The sequence below is a fragment of the Heliconius melpomene genome, chromosome 7, assembly GCF_056956725.1.
Source record: "Heliconius melpomene rosina isolate 202511_hmr_F chromosome 7, ASM5695672v1, whole genome shotgun sequence".
In the NCBI taxonomy this organism is placed as follows: Eukaryota; Metazoa; Arthropoda; class Insecta; order Lepidoptera; family Nymphalidae; genus Heliconius; species Heliconius melpomene.
The window spans coordinates 3,662,080-3,677,328 of NC_140395.1; the positions used below are offsets into that span (position 1 = coordinate 3,662,080).

The window sequence follows — 15,249 nt, forward strand, 5'->3', positions numbered from 1 at the left end:
TTAACTATTTTTTTTAAATGTGCAGTATGATTGTTCGATTAGAAATTCAAAGTAAGTGTTAATAACAACATTAATTAGGAAAGCTTTTTATTTAAGCTTTATGTTTATTCGGCGATTTAAATTGTGCGGCGCTTGTAAAAGTTTATTTGATACAATGTTTTGAATTTGAACTTCTATTTGCGGGTTAACGCGTGAAATATGTTATATATTTAAATTTAAAACACGCAAAGCAACGTTAAAAAGCTAGTCGATACAATCGGAACGTAACTACGTGTAAGTTCATTAAGTTCGGTCTCAAGCGATCTTTGGCGGTTTAATTATAAAAATCGACGCGTGGCTGCGCTCGCGATATCACGGTGATAGCACAGGAGTTGTATGGAGTTACAGTTAGTCATTTAATTATTTATCTCCATTTTCTCTTTACTCATTTTGTGTATTAAGCATTTTAAAAGAGCGAAGAGGGAGAGAATAGTTGCAGATTTCTATAATTTATGTTTTGTCGACAAAGATAAAAAAGCAAACGGGGGTGCAAGTGTTAGTCTGTAAACGACGGATGGGTGTGATTCCGACTCGGTGGACATAATTTTCATTTTCTCGCTCTGTTAGCAAGGAAAACGCGACGAGTTCCACCTGTCAACACGTAATGCCTCGAAAATTCGGCGGAAAGTATCCACTTTAAAACATCCGTTTTGGAGCTAGAACCTGCACCTTTCGAAAACCATCCAAACACTTTGGCGACTAGCTGGTGAAAACTTGTGATAAACTTTGAAGTATTACATCGTCTTCAAATCCCTATACATTAAATGAATTGTTCCTAAATGTAAACAAAAAATAAAAACAGCTGTACCAAATGACCAATCCAAATAATCTCACTTTATTCAAAGGTCTCCACTTAAAATATTATATGTATAATACTCTCTACATCTCTCCTATCTTTTTCCGCCCACCTGTAAACTCGGCCACTTCTGCCCTCATATGCAGCAATAAAAGGCCCGACGTCGACTTAGCGCGGCATTTCGCTGGCAACCGCTAACTACGAGACACCGTCAGATAACCAGGTAAGTTATTAATTGTTTATAGTATTTATTAATTTTATTATCGATATATGAATATTAAATAAATAATTTATTTAATAGCTCCGAAATTGCTTAAATGATATTTTATGTGCGTAATAGATTATATGTATCTATAAGGTGTTTTGGTTAAATATTAAATGTTTAACAAATAGGGACGATATTTTTAAAATATTTTATTATATTTATTGTTATAAAAAAAAAAATATTAATGCAATATTAAATTGATTTAAATTTATAATTTAGTGAACTATCTAAAAAAATATCAAATAAAACATAAAAAATATATAAGGCATACTTAAAAAAATATATTTAAAAACTTAATTTATTTGAAAGATTGTCCCGTCCCACAATAAAATATTCGTATTATATTTTATGTACTTTTTAATAATATAAGATTTTTTATTAAGCATAGCATGGCATAATATTTGTAAAAATATTTTATTAGCAATAAACAAAACTATTCTTCGCCAAAACTAATAAAAGAAAAAAAAATATTTAAAAAATAGGTGTCATCTAGTTATAAAAATCTACTTATAAATCATAATATTATCTGTGCAGTTTTAATTGCATAAAGTAATTTCATTATGGTGGAAAGTTAATTAACGATCGTTGCCAACATTTGATTTAAGCTCCTGAGATTTTACTTTTCGAAACTAATATTAGTATTTGATGCAGAAGGTATTTATTTAGGTAAAGGTGAAACAAATAGGCTTTAAATGAAATAATATTAAAATTCTCTTGCTATCTTATTTTTATTAAAAAATCAAAAGAATCATTGGTGTTACGTTTTGACTTACTTATAATACTGTAATGTCCATAAAAAAACGTTTGCATGGATTCTAAGGCGTAGAATTTAAAATCCAGTTTTTCTCCGTTTCCTCAGAAATTTCGGGATATTATTTATTACTGCTCCCCTACACATCCACATCTACCTAAATTACCTAAGTTTACAGTACCTAAATTTATATCCCAAAAATGTTTAATAAACAACAATGTAATATGTTTTATATTTCTTCTTCTATTTCTATTTTTGCTTCCAGCCCTTAGTTGAAATTCAGTTGTTATGATAAATTTATTTATTTTTTAGATTTAAATTTAACAGGTCTTAGGCATATCTAATAAGTGGATAGTAGAAAATGGAGGGTCTTAACCATTTACTCTCCTTATTAATGCTTTATTACAGGAATAAAGTATAAATCTAAAAGAAAATATTCACCGCCGTTACAATACAACGATTTATTATACCTAGTCATTTATAATCTTCCAAAGTGTATAATTTCCACATATTTTGATTGCAAACTTCTTAACTCCGCTGGAACCATTAAGAAGTTAATTAAAGCGGGTCCTCTTTGACAAGAGCTCAGATTCGACGGTTTAATAAACGTTTAAATACGCCTTTAAAAACTTCAAATTGTCTTACCTTCTATTACGGCATGGCGTACGCCCGTGTGGAATATAAAACTGTTAAATAACTAGATATATCTACATATATTATTTTCAGCTTTCCGCTTTTTAACCTAGGAACCTAGTTCAACACTAGGTTCCCTATTTTCCACTCAATTCTAAAATGCGATAGCGTAAGAACATCTCTTCAAAAAAACATACCTAATAATATAATGCACAGACGGGCGACGTCAAAAACGAACCACTAGTATGTAGGTATGTAGTAAACTCCGTTCTGTTATTTCCAAAAATCAAGGGACCGTTTTGCTTAGAGGAAGCTATACTAATATTATAGAGTATAAGAGTTTGTTCGTTTGAAGGCGCTAATCTCAGGAAGTAGGTACTGCTTTGAATTGTTTTTTTTTATGAGGGATAGTCCATTCATCATCACAAGGATACGTTACATCACGTTAATCGTGGCGACGTAATCTATTGCCTATTCGCACCTATTTCGCAGGTTCTCCCTACCCTACTATATTTGGAATATAACGTAAAGCCCAAAAAAAAGCAAAGATGACTCTTAGATATTGTTATTTATCCAGAAAAACAAAGCTGCAGGTAAAAGCTACTTATATAAATGTTCAACACTCAACACGCAACGACTCCAAAAAATTCGGCAGTGACTTAACACTACGTTCTCTATGCCTACCCACCTGTATGAGGGATACAGCGTGAAACTGTATTTGTTTTTTTATTTCATAATTTGTATAGTTTTGTATAGGTACTTGTCCCTAGAGCTTGAGCATCTTGAACTTGAGGGACGCGTATTCAAATCCCGCTACGTTCAAATCATACGAAATTTCATTTCAGTCGTATTTATTTTACTCTATGCTATTTAGAGATGCGTATGGCAGTACTGGACAAACTTTTGTATATAATTTAAATGTTAATAACATTTCCCTCGTACTCTAATAGCTGTGGAAGCGCTTCGCATAGGGTTTATTATGAAACTTATAACAAATCTAACTCTAGTTGATGATATAGCTTCACGCTGTATCCCCTATATAGCTGGCGGACCTAAACGCCGTGCTTTGTCGTGTTACCGACGAGCCGAGAGCCAGGAAATGAAAATGATTTATTGCCCCAAATGGGAATCGAACCCATAACCATCGCGTATATAGTTATGTGACCTCTAATTAAATTCACAGTAAAATATAAAGAAAGATTATTAAACAAAGAATTTAATTCTATTTAAGAATACTGCAAGAATGTTAATGTGTGGAATTAAATACTGCAATGTTCACAAGAGAACAGACACGGCTATATAATTGTAATAAACATATTGTAAAATTATATTTTAAAACCACCTGTTGAGTTCTCGTCGTATCTTCTCAGAAGAAATACCTTTTATAACCGTTTTATCTACTTATACTTAGATATAAACTGGTATATACTATGTTATAAGTATCAACTTTATTGAAAAAAAAAAACAAATATAGTTAAATATTTCAACTAATCCTGACATTTGACTTTTTTATTTTACCCCTCAAAAGTTTAGGATAGGGGATGAGTTTCTTTAAGTTCTATGCTTATTAAATTACCACATGAGTTTTTGATATGAAATAACAATAGTTTAGGGACTTAGATGCAACCTAACGCACCACGCACGAAAAAAATATATTTCTAATTATATAAATTTATTCAATTAGAAATATATATTTTTATGTACCCGTATACTTCTTAATAAATAAAACATAAAAACCTATTTGAACACCTGTCATCCTGTCACCTCCATCCAGGACACGTGGTCCACATATCTCACTTCCGTTTCCACTTTTTATCACCTTCTGGGCGCCACACTTGACATCGAGTAGGAATCGAACCCACAACCAGTCAAGTTGACAGTCGCACGCTTGTCGCCCTGGGCCATGACCGGGCCTTAAGTATAAATTGTTAACATAATTTAAGTATTGAAATGAATCGCGAAGGTATTTGTTATATTTTGTCATTTTTCTCTAGAAAATTCTAAGCATTTCTTAAATTATCTTTCTAAATTACGACGCGATATTTTTGATTTTTTACTTAGTTGATATAATTATTGCGTAGGTGATAAGTTCGTTTATACTTTTTTCTGTATATTTTTTTATTTTTTTAAATTTGATTATCTTTTGTACCTAAATGATTAAAAAAAATACAGTCGAATTGATAACCTCCTTTTTTTTGAAGTCGGTTAAAAATACTAATATTGCTAATACCTCTGGAATACGCCATGTGTGTGTGTGTGTCAAGTCTATTATTTATTTATATATATAATATGTCACCGGCAATCTGTGGCAGTGTTTCCAGGACCAGGTACCTTCAACAAGCGTGTCTAAAATCGCTATCGATTTTTATAAAAAAATAAATTCATACTCTCAAAAAATATTCGTAAGATTCAAGCGGGCGAAGCCACCGGGTCTGCTAGTACATGAATATGTATCAAGATCAATTTAAGCACATTACCGGTGGAATAGAAGCTACTCTAAACAAACCCAGTGAAACATGTAAAGGACAATTGTAATAATATAAAATGTCGGTAACATAGTCTTTATTGTACCTACGCTACTAAAATGTAATGGGTGGACGTTGTCAATTCGGTTGTTCGTTGTTCTCATCCACAGTCGGGCCGTCATTCTTACAACAGTCTATCGTCAGCTATGCTGTCTTGGTCTACGTTTCGTTTACCCGGTCTCTCCTTTCTTCCCCATACAGTTATGGTCTTCGGGTTTCCCTATGATATTCGTTCCCAAGTTAATAATTATATTCAAGCCATATTACCAATATTTTTATAATTAAGCTAATTGCCAACTAAAATTTAAATGAATTCTCGTAAATTATCATAATTTTGAATATGAACGTTTCAATATTATTCTAAGCGGCCCGGCATACGGACCGAAAGATTTTTACAATAGTTTGATTTTTAAGCAGTCGGTCGTGGAAATGAAAATAATTAATTGCCCAGAGTGGCAAAATCTCGAATTTGGACGTAAAACGGAGATCGGAGTGTCTATACACTAATCTAACTTTTCTTTTTTCCTACTCTTATACAAGGTACCTACGGCGTAAAGCTGAAAATCATGTTATTGGAGACTCAAAAAAAAACTATGTTTTTTACTTTTTTAAAATAAACTATCTTTATATAACCCTGGCGGCTACGGTATCATCAATCATTCTTAACCAAAGTGTATATGGACACAACTCTCAGTAGTCTTTGATTATATTAAATCCCTTTACTAGAAAGTCTTTGGATTTTTAACGATTATTTGGCGTTCCTCTACTCAATACGTAATGTCTCCAGAATTCGACAGAAAATGAGGAACGGAGTGTCTTAACACTAAGTTCCCTTTAAAATTGAAATTAATTAAAGCCCATTATGACACAGTGTGCCAGCTTCTGACTGTAAAAGTGATATTTGTGGTATCTGGGTTTAACCCAGTAACCCACCCAGAATACCCAGATAACACATGAATACTTCAATCGTCACAAATAAAATTAAATATTGAACTTTATTTGATGTGATTTACAGTAACGTTATTCAAGAAAATGTAACCTATTAAATAGAAATACAAATTTAACAATATTATTAAAAGAAATCTTTAAAAAGATCTCTAAATAAAGCTTGACGTTGTTACAAATGTCTTCTTTGATTTGAAGTGACTTAGTGACGTCCTTCATACAAAATGTAGTCGAGAGAGAATCTTTGTTTGACATTTTATTTTTTGTTAATTGTGTGCGGTTTTGTTTTTTATTTTCATTGATTAGGCCGTCGTGTCACAAGCGTGCGACTGGGTGGTGGGTTCGATTCCCACTCGGGGGAGTGAAATATTTATTTTTTTCCCTGGTACCAAGGCAAAATTCAACATTGTGCTCCGCCACTCTAAACAATATGTATCATGAATTCAGCGGAAAGGAGGGAACCGAAGTCTTAATGTGAACGGAGTGTGTTAATACTAAGCTTTCCCTGCTATATGCCGAACCTGGAAACCTAGTATTACAACACTCCGTTCCCATTAATACACTTCCGTTCCCCTTTTTCCTCCGAATTCTATGAGACCGAGGAACCGATGAAAATATTTTAATTTCCTCGGTCAATACGTTAAAACTTTTTTTTGTTTATAAAGCGATAAAAATTATATCACCTTCATGTTATAAAATGCTTAACTCCAACTACACCGCCATTTTTATATTCTATACAAATTATCTGTAACGGATACCACCCACAAACCACTGATTCTATCTATGAAAAGGAAAACCATTCCACAACAAAATAATATTTTAAATCTTTCATAATTCCAAATAATAATAATAATAGTAAATAGGACTTTTATAATTTTTCTATAGAAACATTATAATAAATTTCTTTCTACCATTACCAATAACAAAGGCCAATTGTTATCTTCGTTAGCTTTACGCGTAATGTTATTATAAGAAAAGGTTGATATTGAAACGAACGATTTCAAAATAACCCTTTTATAAAATATACTTGACCAAGAATAGGTACCCTTTTTTTATTATGCCTAGTGATCTCTACTGGTTTTTTAACTGCATTATTAGTGTTGTCTATTTGTTATATTTTATCTTAAACAATACTTATATGTATAGACTAGCGGACGCGCGCAGCTTCGCTTGCGTTATTAGGGGTGAATTCTAATAAACCACGAAACATGTGTTCAATGAAATATTTTTAAGTCTAAATTTCAAATTTTATAAAAATCGGTGGCGATTTAAAGATTTTTCCATACAAACTTTCAACCCCTTATTTGCACCTTTAGTGGGTGAAATCTAGAAAACCATGAAACACATGTTCAATTAAATATTTTTAAGAGTCTAAATTAAAAATTTTATAATAATCGGTGGCGTTTTAAAGATTTTTCCATACAAACTTTCAGCCCCTTATTTGCACCCTTAGGGGAAGAATTCTAGAAAACCATGAAACATGTGTTCAATTAAATATTTTTAAGAGTCTGAATTTAAAATTTTATAAAAAATTGGTGCCGATTTAAAAAAAAATCTATACAAACTTTCAACCCCTTATTTGCACCCTTAGGGGAAGAATTCTAGAAAACGATGAAACACGTGTTCAATTAAATACTTTTAAAAATCTGAATTTCAAGTTTTATAAAATCGGTGCCGATTTAATTTTTTTTCCATACAAACTTTGAACCCCTATTTCACCCCTTTAGGGTAAAAATTTTTCAAAATCCCTTCTTAGTGGATGTCCACATTACGAAAGTAAACATCTGTCCAAATTTCACGTTTCTACCATCAGCGGTTACGGCTGTGCGTGCGTCTTACCTCAGTCAGTGAGGACAAGTCCTTTTATATATATAGATTATGTTTAGAAAACTAGAAGAATTTGAACGGGATTCGAACCCACCACGCTTCAATGCTACTACTATTATAAATTTGAAAATTTGTGAGGATGGATATTTGTCTCTTTTTAGATGAAACTAATTTAGATTAAATTTTACAGCTTACACTTTAAAATAACTCATAGGCTATAGTTTATGTTAAGACTTTGTAATTTAACTATACTATAAAAATAAGTTTTAGCCGGCGAAGCTGCACGTAGTTGCCTAGTAATTTATAATTACAAAACGCTAATCATAATTTAGTTACGAGTAAAGTGCTGCCAGTCAAAGGTATTCCCACCTCGTCCCATATTATTTTCACGCCTGGCAACACTACAATATGAAACGTGAGCGTAATGGCGGGAACGCGTCTTTTGCATAACATTCCGTAAAATTCCTTTGAAAATGTTATAATATGTAAATTAGATTGCAAGATAATTTTATATTATTTTGTAATATATGAAGCGGTCGTGGTCAGCAGCACAGCGTCTCACTGTAATGTTGCTGTTTTGAATTCGATTCTCACTGGAAGAATGCATCATCATTTCTTCACTCTGGTAAAAAGTAAATGTTGAGTACCATCACTTAACACGAAACGTCTCGAAAATCGTATGGTGCATAGTAAAAGAACCTAACATTAGGTTCCCGCTCGCGTACATCATAGGAAAGTATTGATAAAAACGTTGAAAATTATTTATCCTAGACCGTTATACCTGTAACGGCGTTATGTCTGTAGTAGAAAAACGTATAGTAATTTATTTTTCCTCAAGTGAGAATTGAACCCACAACCGTCGCGTTTACAATCAGACGATGCCTCACTGGGCCACGACGACTTACCTTAAACTATGATCAATTTGCAAAAGACAAATAAAGGTTACAATTAAACAACAATTAACTCATACCTAACCAGCTTAACTTTTACGATTTCATTTTAACAACCAAACCGTTTGATCTAATCGTATCTCTAGATGAAGGGGGTAATTAATTATCGAAATCTTCAATTACTCTTGGTCTTGGCAATTAAAACAAAAGGCTTACATTGCGCCGTGAGCCTATATGTTTGTTCAAATTAAAATTAATCGTGTTTATGTTAGTTTGCTATGTGCGTAAGAAAATTTGGATTATTTTATGTCATTTAGGTATATGGATAGAAAATATTATAGATTCTTTAGTAATAATTAATTATATCCCAACCCAATGTCTCGAAAGAAGTCACCCAATGTCACGAAATGTCTTAACACGGTGTTCCATCTGCATAAACTGCTATAGATATGCTCCAGCATACAATGTGATATGCATTCTTCACTTCACTTCATTCGATAAATATTATCATTACGACTAGCGGCGTTGAGAACCGCTACACAAATGAAACCGAAAGCGGTGAAAGGAAAGTGTGGTCTATGGCCTATTCTGCCATCAATCTCTTAGCAACACCATGTTTAATCAATGTTTCTATACCTATGTATGTAGGTATTCTATTCGAATGGCCACAGACAATCGTTTCATTATTCTCGTATTCGATCGATTATTGGCTCGGGTAATTTTTCGCTGAAATACCCTCCAATAGTGCAAAATTTTCTTTCATCGAAATAAAAATGCATTGCAATTATCCTTCTTTTAAATATTTATTCAAATGGATCTGGATCTGGAGCTGAATCTCTTTTTGACGTGCATTCTCCTATTGCGTAATATTGTCTTTTTTTACCGTACATTCTCCTTTGCGTGTTTTGCGTCTTGGCGAAGTGATTAGTGCTGGCACGCTCGGAATCGCCATAAATAAAGAACAACAATCTTTTAAAATAGGTAATGTTTGTGTTAGGACAAAGATCATTCATATAGACCAAAATCTAACAAGCAAATAATTTTGCCAAAGATTATTGTTTTAGTAACGTTCCACTCGTGCTTGTCGCTTCGATATCAAATTCTCATAGTATGCGATCAATTGTCATACAAAGCAACGAATTATTTTCATTTCCTCTCTCAGATTGCAAATCGAATCGACTACCCACACCTGTCAGTCACATGACACATCCCACCACCATCGATACCATCGAACCCACGCTATTAAATTACAAATCCCATTTTATCACTAATCAAACTGTTTGACAAAGTGTGTTTACCCTCCTCTTAGACTCTTAAGTTATTTATGGCAAGAATGGCAAACTAATTTGCGTAATGCATTCATTTTAAAGTGCATTGTAAAATTTTACAAACACTTGAGTTGAACCTAGGTTGGCTTTGTGAGGCCGATATGATTCATTAGTGAGGCTTAGGTTATCTAGATAATGGATATTTATTTGATATCGATATAATTAGATTTTTTTAGTTACGCACTGTATCCTGCACTCACCACAGCACCACGCTTTACCTTATTACTAAATGCTCATGCTGATTTTTCTGACTTGGAATCCACCACCGTTGAGCCAGACGTTGTCACGATGCAGCGCGACGGCTTCTAAATATTGTCTATCTAGGTATACATATGTTTATTAAAAACATTAAAAAATATTGAAATTCGTAAACATTATATGTAGTGTACAATGCAAGTATAAATATTAATGCTTATGCTTGTGGCGCAGCGGCACAAGGGTGTGACTGACGGTTGTGGGTTCGATCCCCACTCGAGGAAATTAAATATTTGTTTACATTTATATTATCATTTCTTCGCTCTGGTGTCGAGGCAAAGAGCGTTCCGCCAATCACGCCATGCCTCTAAAAATTCGACGGAAAGTTGAGAACGGAGTGTCTTAACGCTAGGTTCCCTCTGCTTACCCTGCTGTGTGCGGGATATAGCGTGAAGCTGATTTTTTTTATTTTCTTTATACCTAACTAGTTTTTACTTGAACACGCGCCCGGGATCAAATTAGTTAAACTAATACATAATCCACAATTAAAATCAAGATGTGCTTCCTATAGCAAGTTTTTTGATGTGCAAAACGATTAACGTTAAGTAAATGTATTATCTAACAAAAAAAAATATTTCTTTTATTGAACCCAGTTGTTCCTGAGCTAAGCGCGCTCTACCAAACACTTCAGCTTTATAATATTACCTTGTACAAGTAATATATATTTAGTTTGTCAACAGTTTTTATAATCTATAAATTGAACGTTATAAATAATCTTTTTTCCAATAATACACTTTAGGTACACCACTATTATTGCCTCATAAATCTTTTCATAGTTTACGTCCAGTTAAATTATTTTAAGTAAATATTGTTTTCCTCTCTTTATTGCAATAGCACGTTGTCTTAGGATGCGCTGTTGGAACAGTAATAGGGGGTTCAAATACTGTTTACACATTTGCTTATATTTATAATATAGAGAAAATTTTACGGACTACCCCCCTATTCCTACAATCAACGTGAAACTAAAGCGAGAGAGGATATAGTGACACGACACTTAATTTTCATTTACTACTCATTTTTAGACATTACTTCGTATGTAACAGAACCTAAACCCAACCCCACCCCAACTTCATGGTCAATCAAATACTGCACGACTGAGCAACATTGGTGTCAAATTTAAAATTCAAATCCTATAATTAAATATTATAACAAATTGTATCTTTAAATAAAGATTTAAAGGGCTCCAGCTAGAACTTTAACAAATATTTAATTTGTTATTTAATTATAATCCAATATTACTGGCGTTAATCCTTATGATTCGTTAAATATCTTTGAATAATATATATATATTTAGATTTTAGCTCTGTAATTTAGACAAGAATAACTAAAGGTTTTGAATTGTAGATTTAATTGCAAACGCTGTCAAAGCGCGGCGTTGAATTCCGCCACTAAATACAATTTTGCAAATCCCCAAATAAGCCGAAGAATAGTTTAAAAATTCACAATTTAAAAAAAAAGAGGTCGTAGTGGCGCAACGGCACAAGGTTGTGACTGTAACGCGACGGTGTAGGTTCGATCCCCACTCGAGGAAATTAAATATTTATTTACATTTATATTTTCATTTATTCGCTCTGGTGTCGAGGTAAACAGCGGTGTTGAGTTCCGCCACTCATCTCGCAATGCCTCCAAAAATTTGACTGAAAGTGGGGAACGAAGTGTCGTAACACTAGGTTCCCTCTGCCCACCCTGCTGTGTGCGGGATACGGCGTTAATTTTAAAACAAACCAGGAACAAAAAACATTTCAAATATAAACATTTCTCTGCTTATATTGAAGCGTACCTGCAATCATCGTTAGCGTCGCCCCCCAGATTGCGCTCTAATTTGACATAAACGCAGTTTACATGGCTAATGCACGGATATAAAATAATTCCTGGCCGTATTCAAAATGTGTATACTAAATTATAATAAACTCCCAATGGTTTATTTCTGAGGTTTTGGCCTATAGTTAAATGGCAGGACGTAACTAGAGTTATCATAACATATTCTAAGAGCAAGAAACGACTATTTTCTTTATATCAATTATTTGTAAATTGGCACTTATTTTTTAGTGACAATGATACTTTTGAAGCAGACTGGAGCGAACATATCATTTCCAAGGCGTGCTATCATTTATAAAATCATTAATTTGGTACCTTTAACACTTTTTTTAAATTCCGTATTTTTATAAATCCTAATGTAAAGGCTAACATAAAAGAATTACGGGCTTAATAATAATAATCATTGATATTTTTCAATAACTTATTAAACAGCAAGTACTAAGAGTCCCGTTAGTCCCTAAAAAGGTACAACATTTTTATGAGTTGCTAAATATAAAAAGATCAAATTCTATTCTATTTATATCATATTACACAAATTTCGTCTATCACAATGTTATATGTTGAGCGATATCTTTCAAATCCCTAGATACGTTTTTAATTGTCTAATCGATCGTTACTATTCCGCGGTCTTATTTAACATATCGAAGCACTTAAGTGCCTGACAAAGCAAAATTTCTAATTAATTCTACACAGTAGGTACGAGTATGTCGAATGTGAATGGAATTGAACCTTTTTAGGGTTCCGTACCTTTTAAGGAAAAAAGTAACCCTTATTTATTACAACACTTTGTTGTCCACCTGTCTCTCTGTCTGTATGTCAAGAGCACTTATCTCAGGAATGCTTGGAGATATTGAGGATAGTTGCAATTCAGATCTACGGTCGCATGATTTCCTGAAAAAATCGTACATTCTACAACAAAAATCACACGTTTTGCCTTTGCGCTACGATGGTCCTGTCATTTTAATTTAATTGTTTTAAATGTATATACTCTAACGTTATGAAACGTGGTTCCCTTTGTAATTTCTATTAAATATTTGTTTTCAGCCATGCGTGCCCTTCTCTCCGCCATTTTGTTGCTATCCGCCATCTTGTCGTGCGCGACGCAAGCTCAGTACCCGCGCCCGCGCCGCCCCGAACGCTTCGACACCGCTGAGCAGATATCCAATTATTTGAAAGAACTGCAAGAATATTATTCTGTACATGGACGAGGAAGGTAAGTCATTAACTTTTTGTATTGAAAATAATTTATGTATACATCAATGTAAAAGAACTCTGAACCTAATTAGGTTGTTTTTTAACGTCATATTTCCGTAAGAAAATAAACAATTAAGATTTTTTTTGTTTTAATGTTATGTTTTTATTTAGCACAGAAAGTAATAATTGATATAATCTATATATATAAAAGGACTTGTCCTCACTGACTGAGGTAAGACGCACGCACAGCCGTAACCGCTGATGGTTGAAACGTCAAATTTGGACAGATGTTTACTTTCGTAATCTGGACATCCACTAAGAAGGGATTTTGAAAAATTTTAACCCTAAAGGGGTGAAATAGGGGTTGAAAGTTTGTATGGAAAAAAAATTAAATCAGCACCGATATTTATAAAATTTGAAATTTAGATTTTTAAAAGTATTTAATTGAACACGTGTTTCATCGTTTTCTAGAATTCTCCCCCTAAGGGTGCAAATAAGGGGTTGAAAGTTTGTATAGATTTTTTTTAAATCGCCACCAATTTTTATAAAATTTGAAATTCAGACTCTTAAAAGTATTTAATTGAACGCATGTTTCATAGTTTTCTAGAATTCTTCCCTTAAGGGTGCAAATAAGGGGTTGAAAGTTTGTATGGAAAAATCTTAATAACGCCACCGATTATTATAAAATTTGAAATTTAGACTCTTAAAAATATTTCATTAAACATATGTTTAATAGTTTATTAGAATTCATCCCTAAATAAGCGAAAGCGAAGCTGCGCGCGTCCGCTAGTATGAACTATGGGTGTTGTTTAATTTTTTTTGTTATTTCATCTATTGAACACTAGATGGCACTTTTAAACTTATTGTTTGTATTTATTTGTAACTTACCTAGTTATTTATATATTATTTTTGTAGTAACAAAAAAAATAAAAAAATAGTTATTAATACAACTGGTCTGAAGAGAAATATTATGGTTTCTTTTTAGCTTCACGCTGTATCCCGCATATTGCAGGGTAGACCAGTAGGCAGAGGGAATCTGGAAACCTGGTGTTAGGACACTCCGTTCCCCACTTTCCGCGGAAAAATGGAGGCATTGTGTGTTTCACTAGAGCAAAGAAATGAAAATAATTTATTTCCCGAGTTGCGAATTGTATCCACAACCGTCGCCTTTATAGACGACACGGTCTATTTAATTATTACATTATTTTATATTTCATATCGAAAAACGTACCGACTTACTTTAATTTTTTTTTTCAGATACGGTAAAAGGCAGATGCATATAGCCGACGCGTCCGTCATCTTCAGAGATGTGCCATTTTTCGAGCATACTCTAAACGACGACATGTTTAAAAATCTCGGCTACAAGTAAAATGGACTCCCTAAATTACGATTTAACCAATGACCCAATTTATTTATATTAAACAATAATGAAATAAGTTATAACCATGTAATTTAAACTGTAAATAACTGTTTCTTATCTGTCTTATTTTTATTTAATCTGTATAAATTTTTTACTATATAAATTTATCCCCGCCAAAACTAATATGCCAAATTTAGGGTAACATATTTTTTCTTGATTTCAAAGTTTATAAGTTATTTATGTTAATTATATTTAATAAAATTGGATTTTGAAAAATTATAATAAAAAAACTTCTTCAGCGATCTAGTCAATCGAAAGTACATCCGTCTATACTCTAGTCAATTACTATTATTTTAATGTTTTAATCTATTAAATCCCAAAAATATATTTCGGGCTGGGCAAAACATATTTTTGGTGATTTTCTCTGTTAACTAAGTAACTGTTCAATTTTATTAATGCGTTAACTTTATTATTGTAGGAATTAAAGCATTATAACCGATACATTGGTTATTTATTTTATTGTTTTATTTATAGAACCTATCCTTACATGACAATTTCCACATAAGTTAAAAATAGTAGTATCTAATGATAACTATTAAGCATTTTTCATTATAACGGAATTG

The 15,249-nt window shown here is 32.7% G+C and overlaps 1 protein-coding gene across 1 annotated transcript; it reads left to right on the forward strand.

The window, feature by feature from the left end:
- Window positions 1–954: 954 nt before the first annotated feature.
- On the forward strand, window positions 955–15,140 carry LOC146537373 (pro-neuropeptide Y-like). The gene is made up of 3 exons (XM_085187848.1): window positions 955–1,058; window positions 13,117–13,285; window positions 14,524–15,140. Exons 2-3 carry the CDS (start codon window positions 13,119–13,121, stop codon window positions 14,633–14,635), a joined length of 279 nt encoding a protein of 92 aa, XP_085043974.1. The 5' UTR covers window positions 955–1,058; window positions 13,117–13,118; the 3' UTR covers window positions 14,636–15,140.
- The last annotated feature ends 109 nt before the right edge of the window (window positions 15,141–15,249 follow it).

Bases quoted from the DNA above. Each gene is read 5' to 3' on its own strand.
- LOC146537373 (XM_085187848.1), top strand. From the start codon at position 13,119: ATGCGTGCCCTTCTCTCCGCCATTTTGTTGCTATCCGCCATCTTGTCG. The intron at 13,286-14,523 runs GTAAGTCATTAA...TTTTTTTTTCAG, and splicing joins TCTGTACATGGACGAGGAAG to ATACGGTAAAAGGCAGATGC.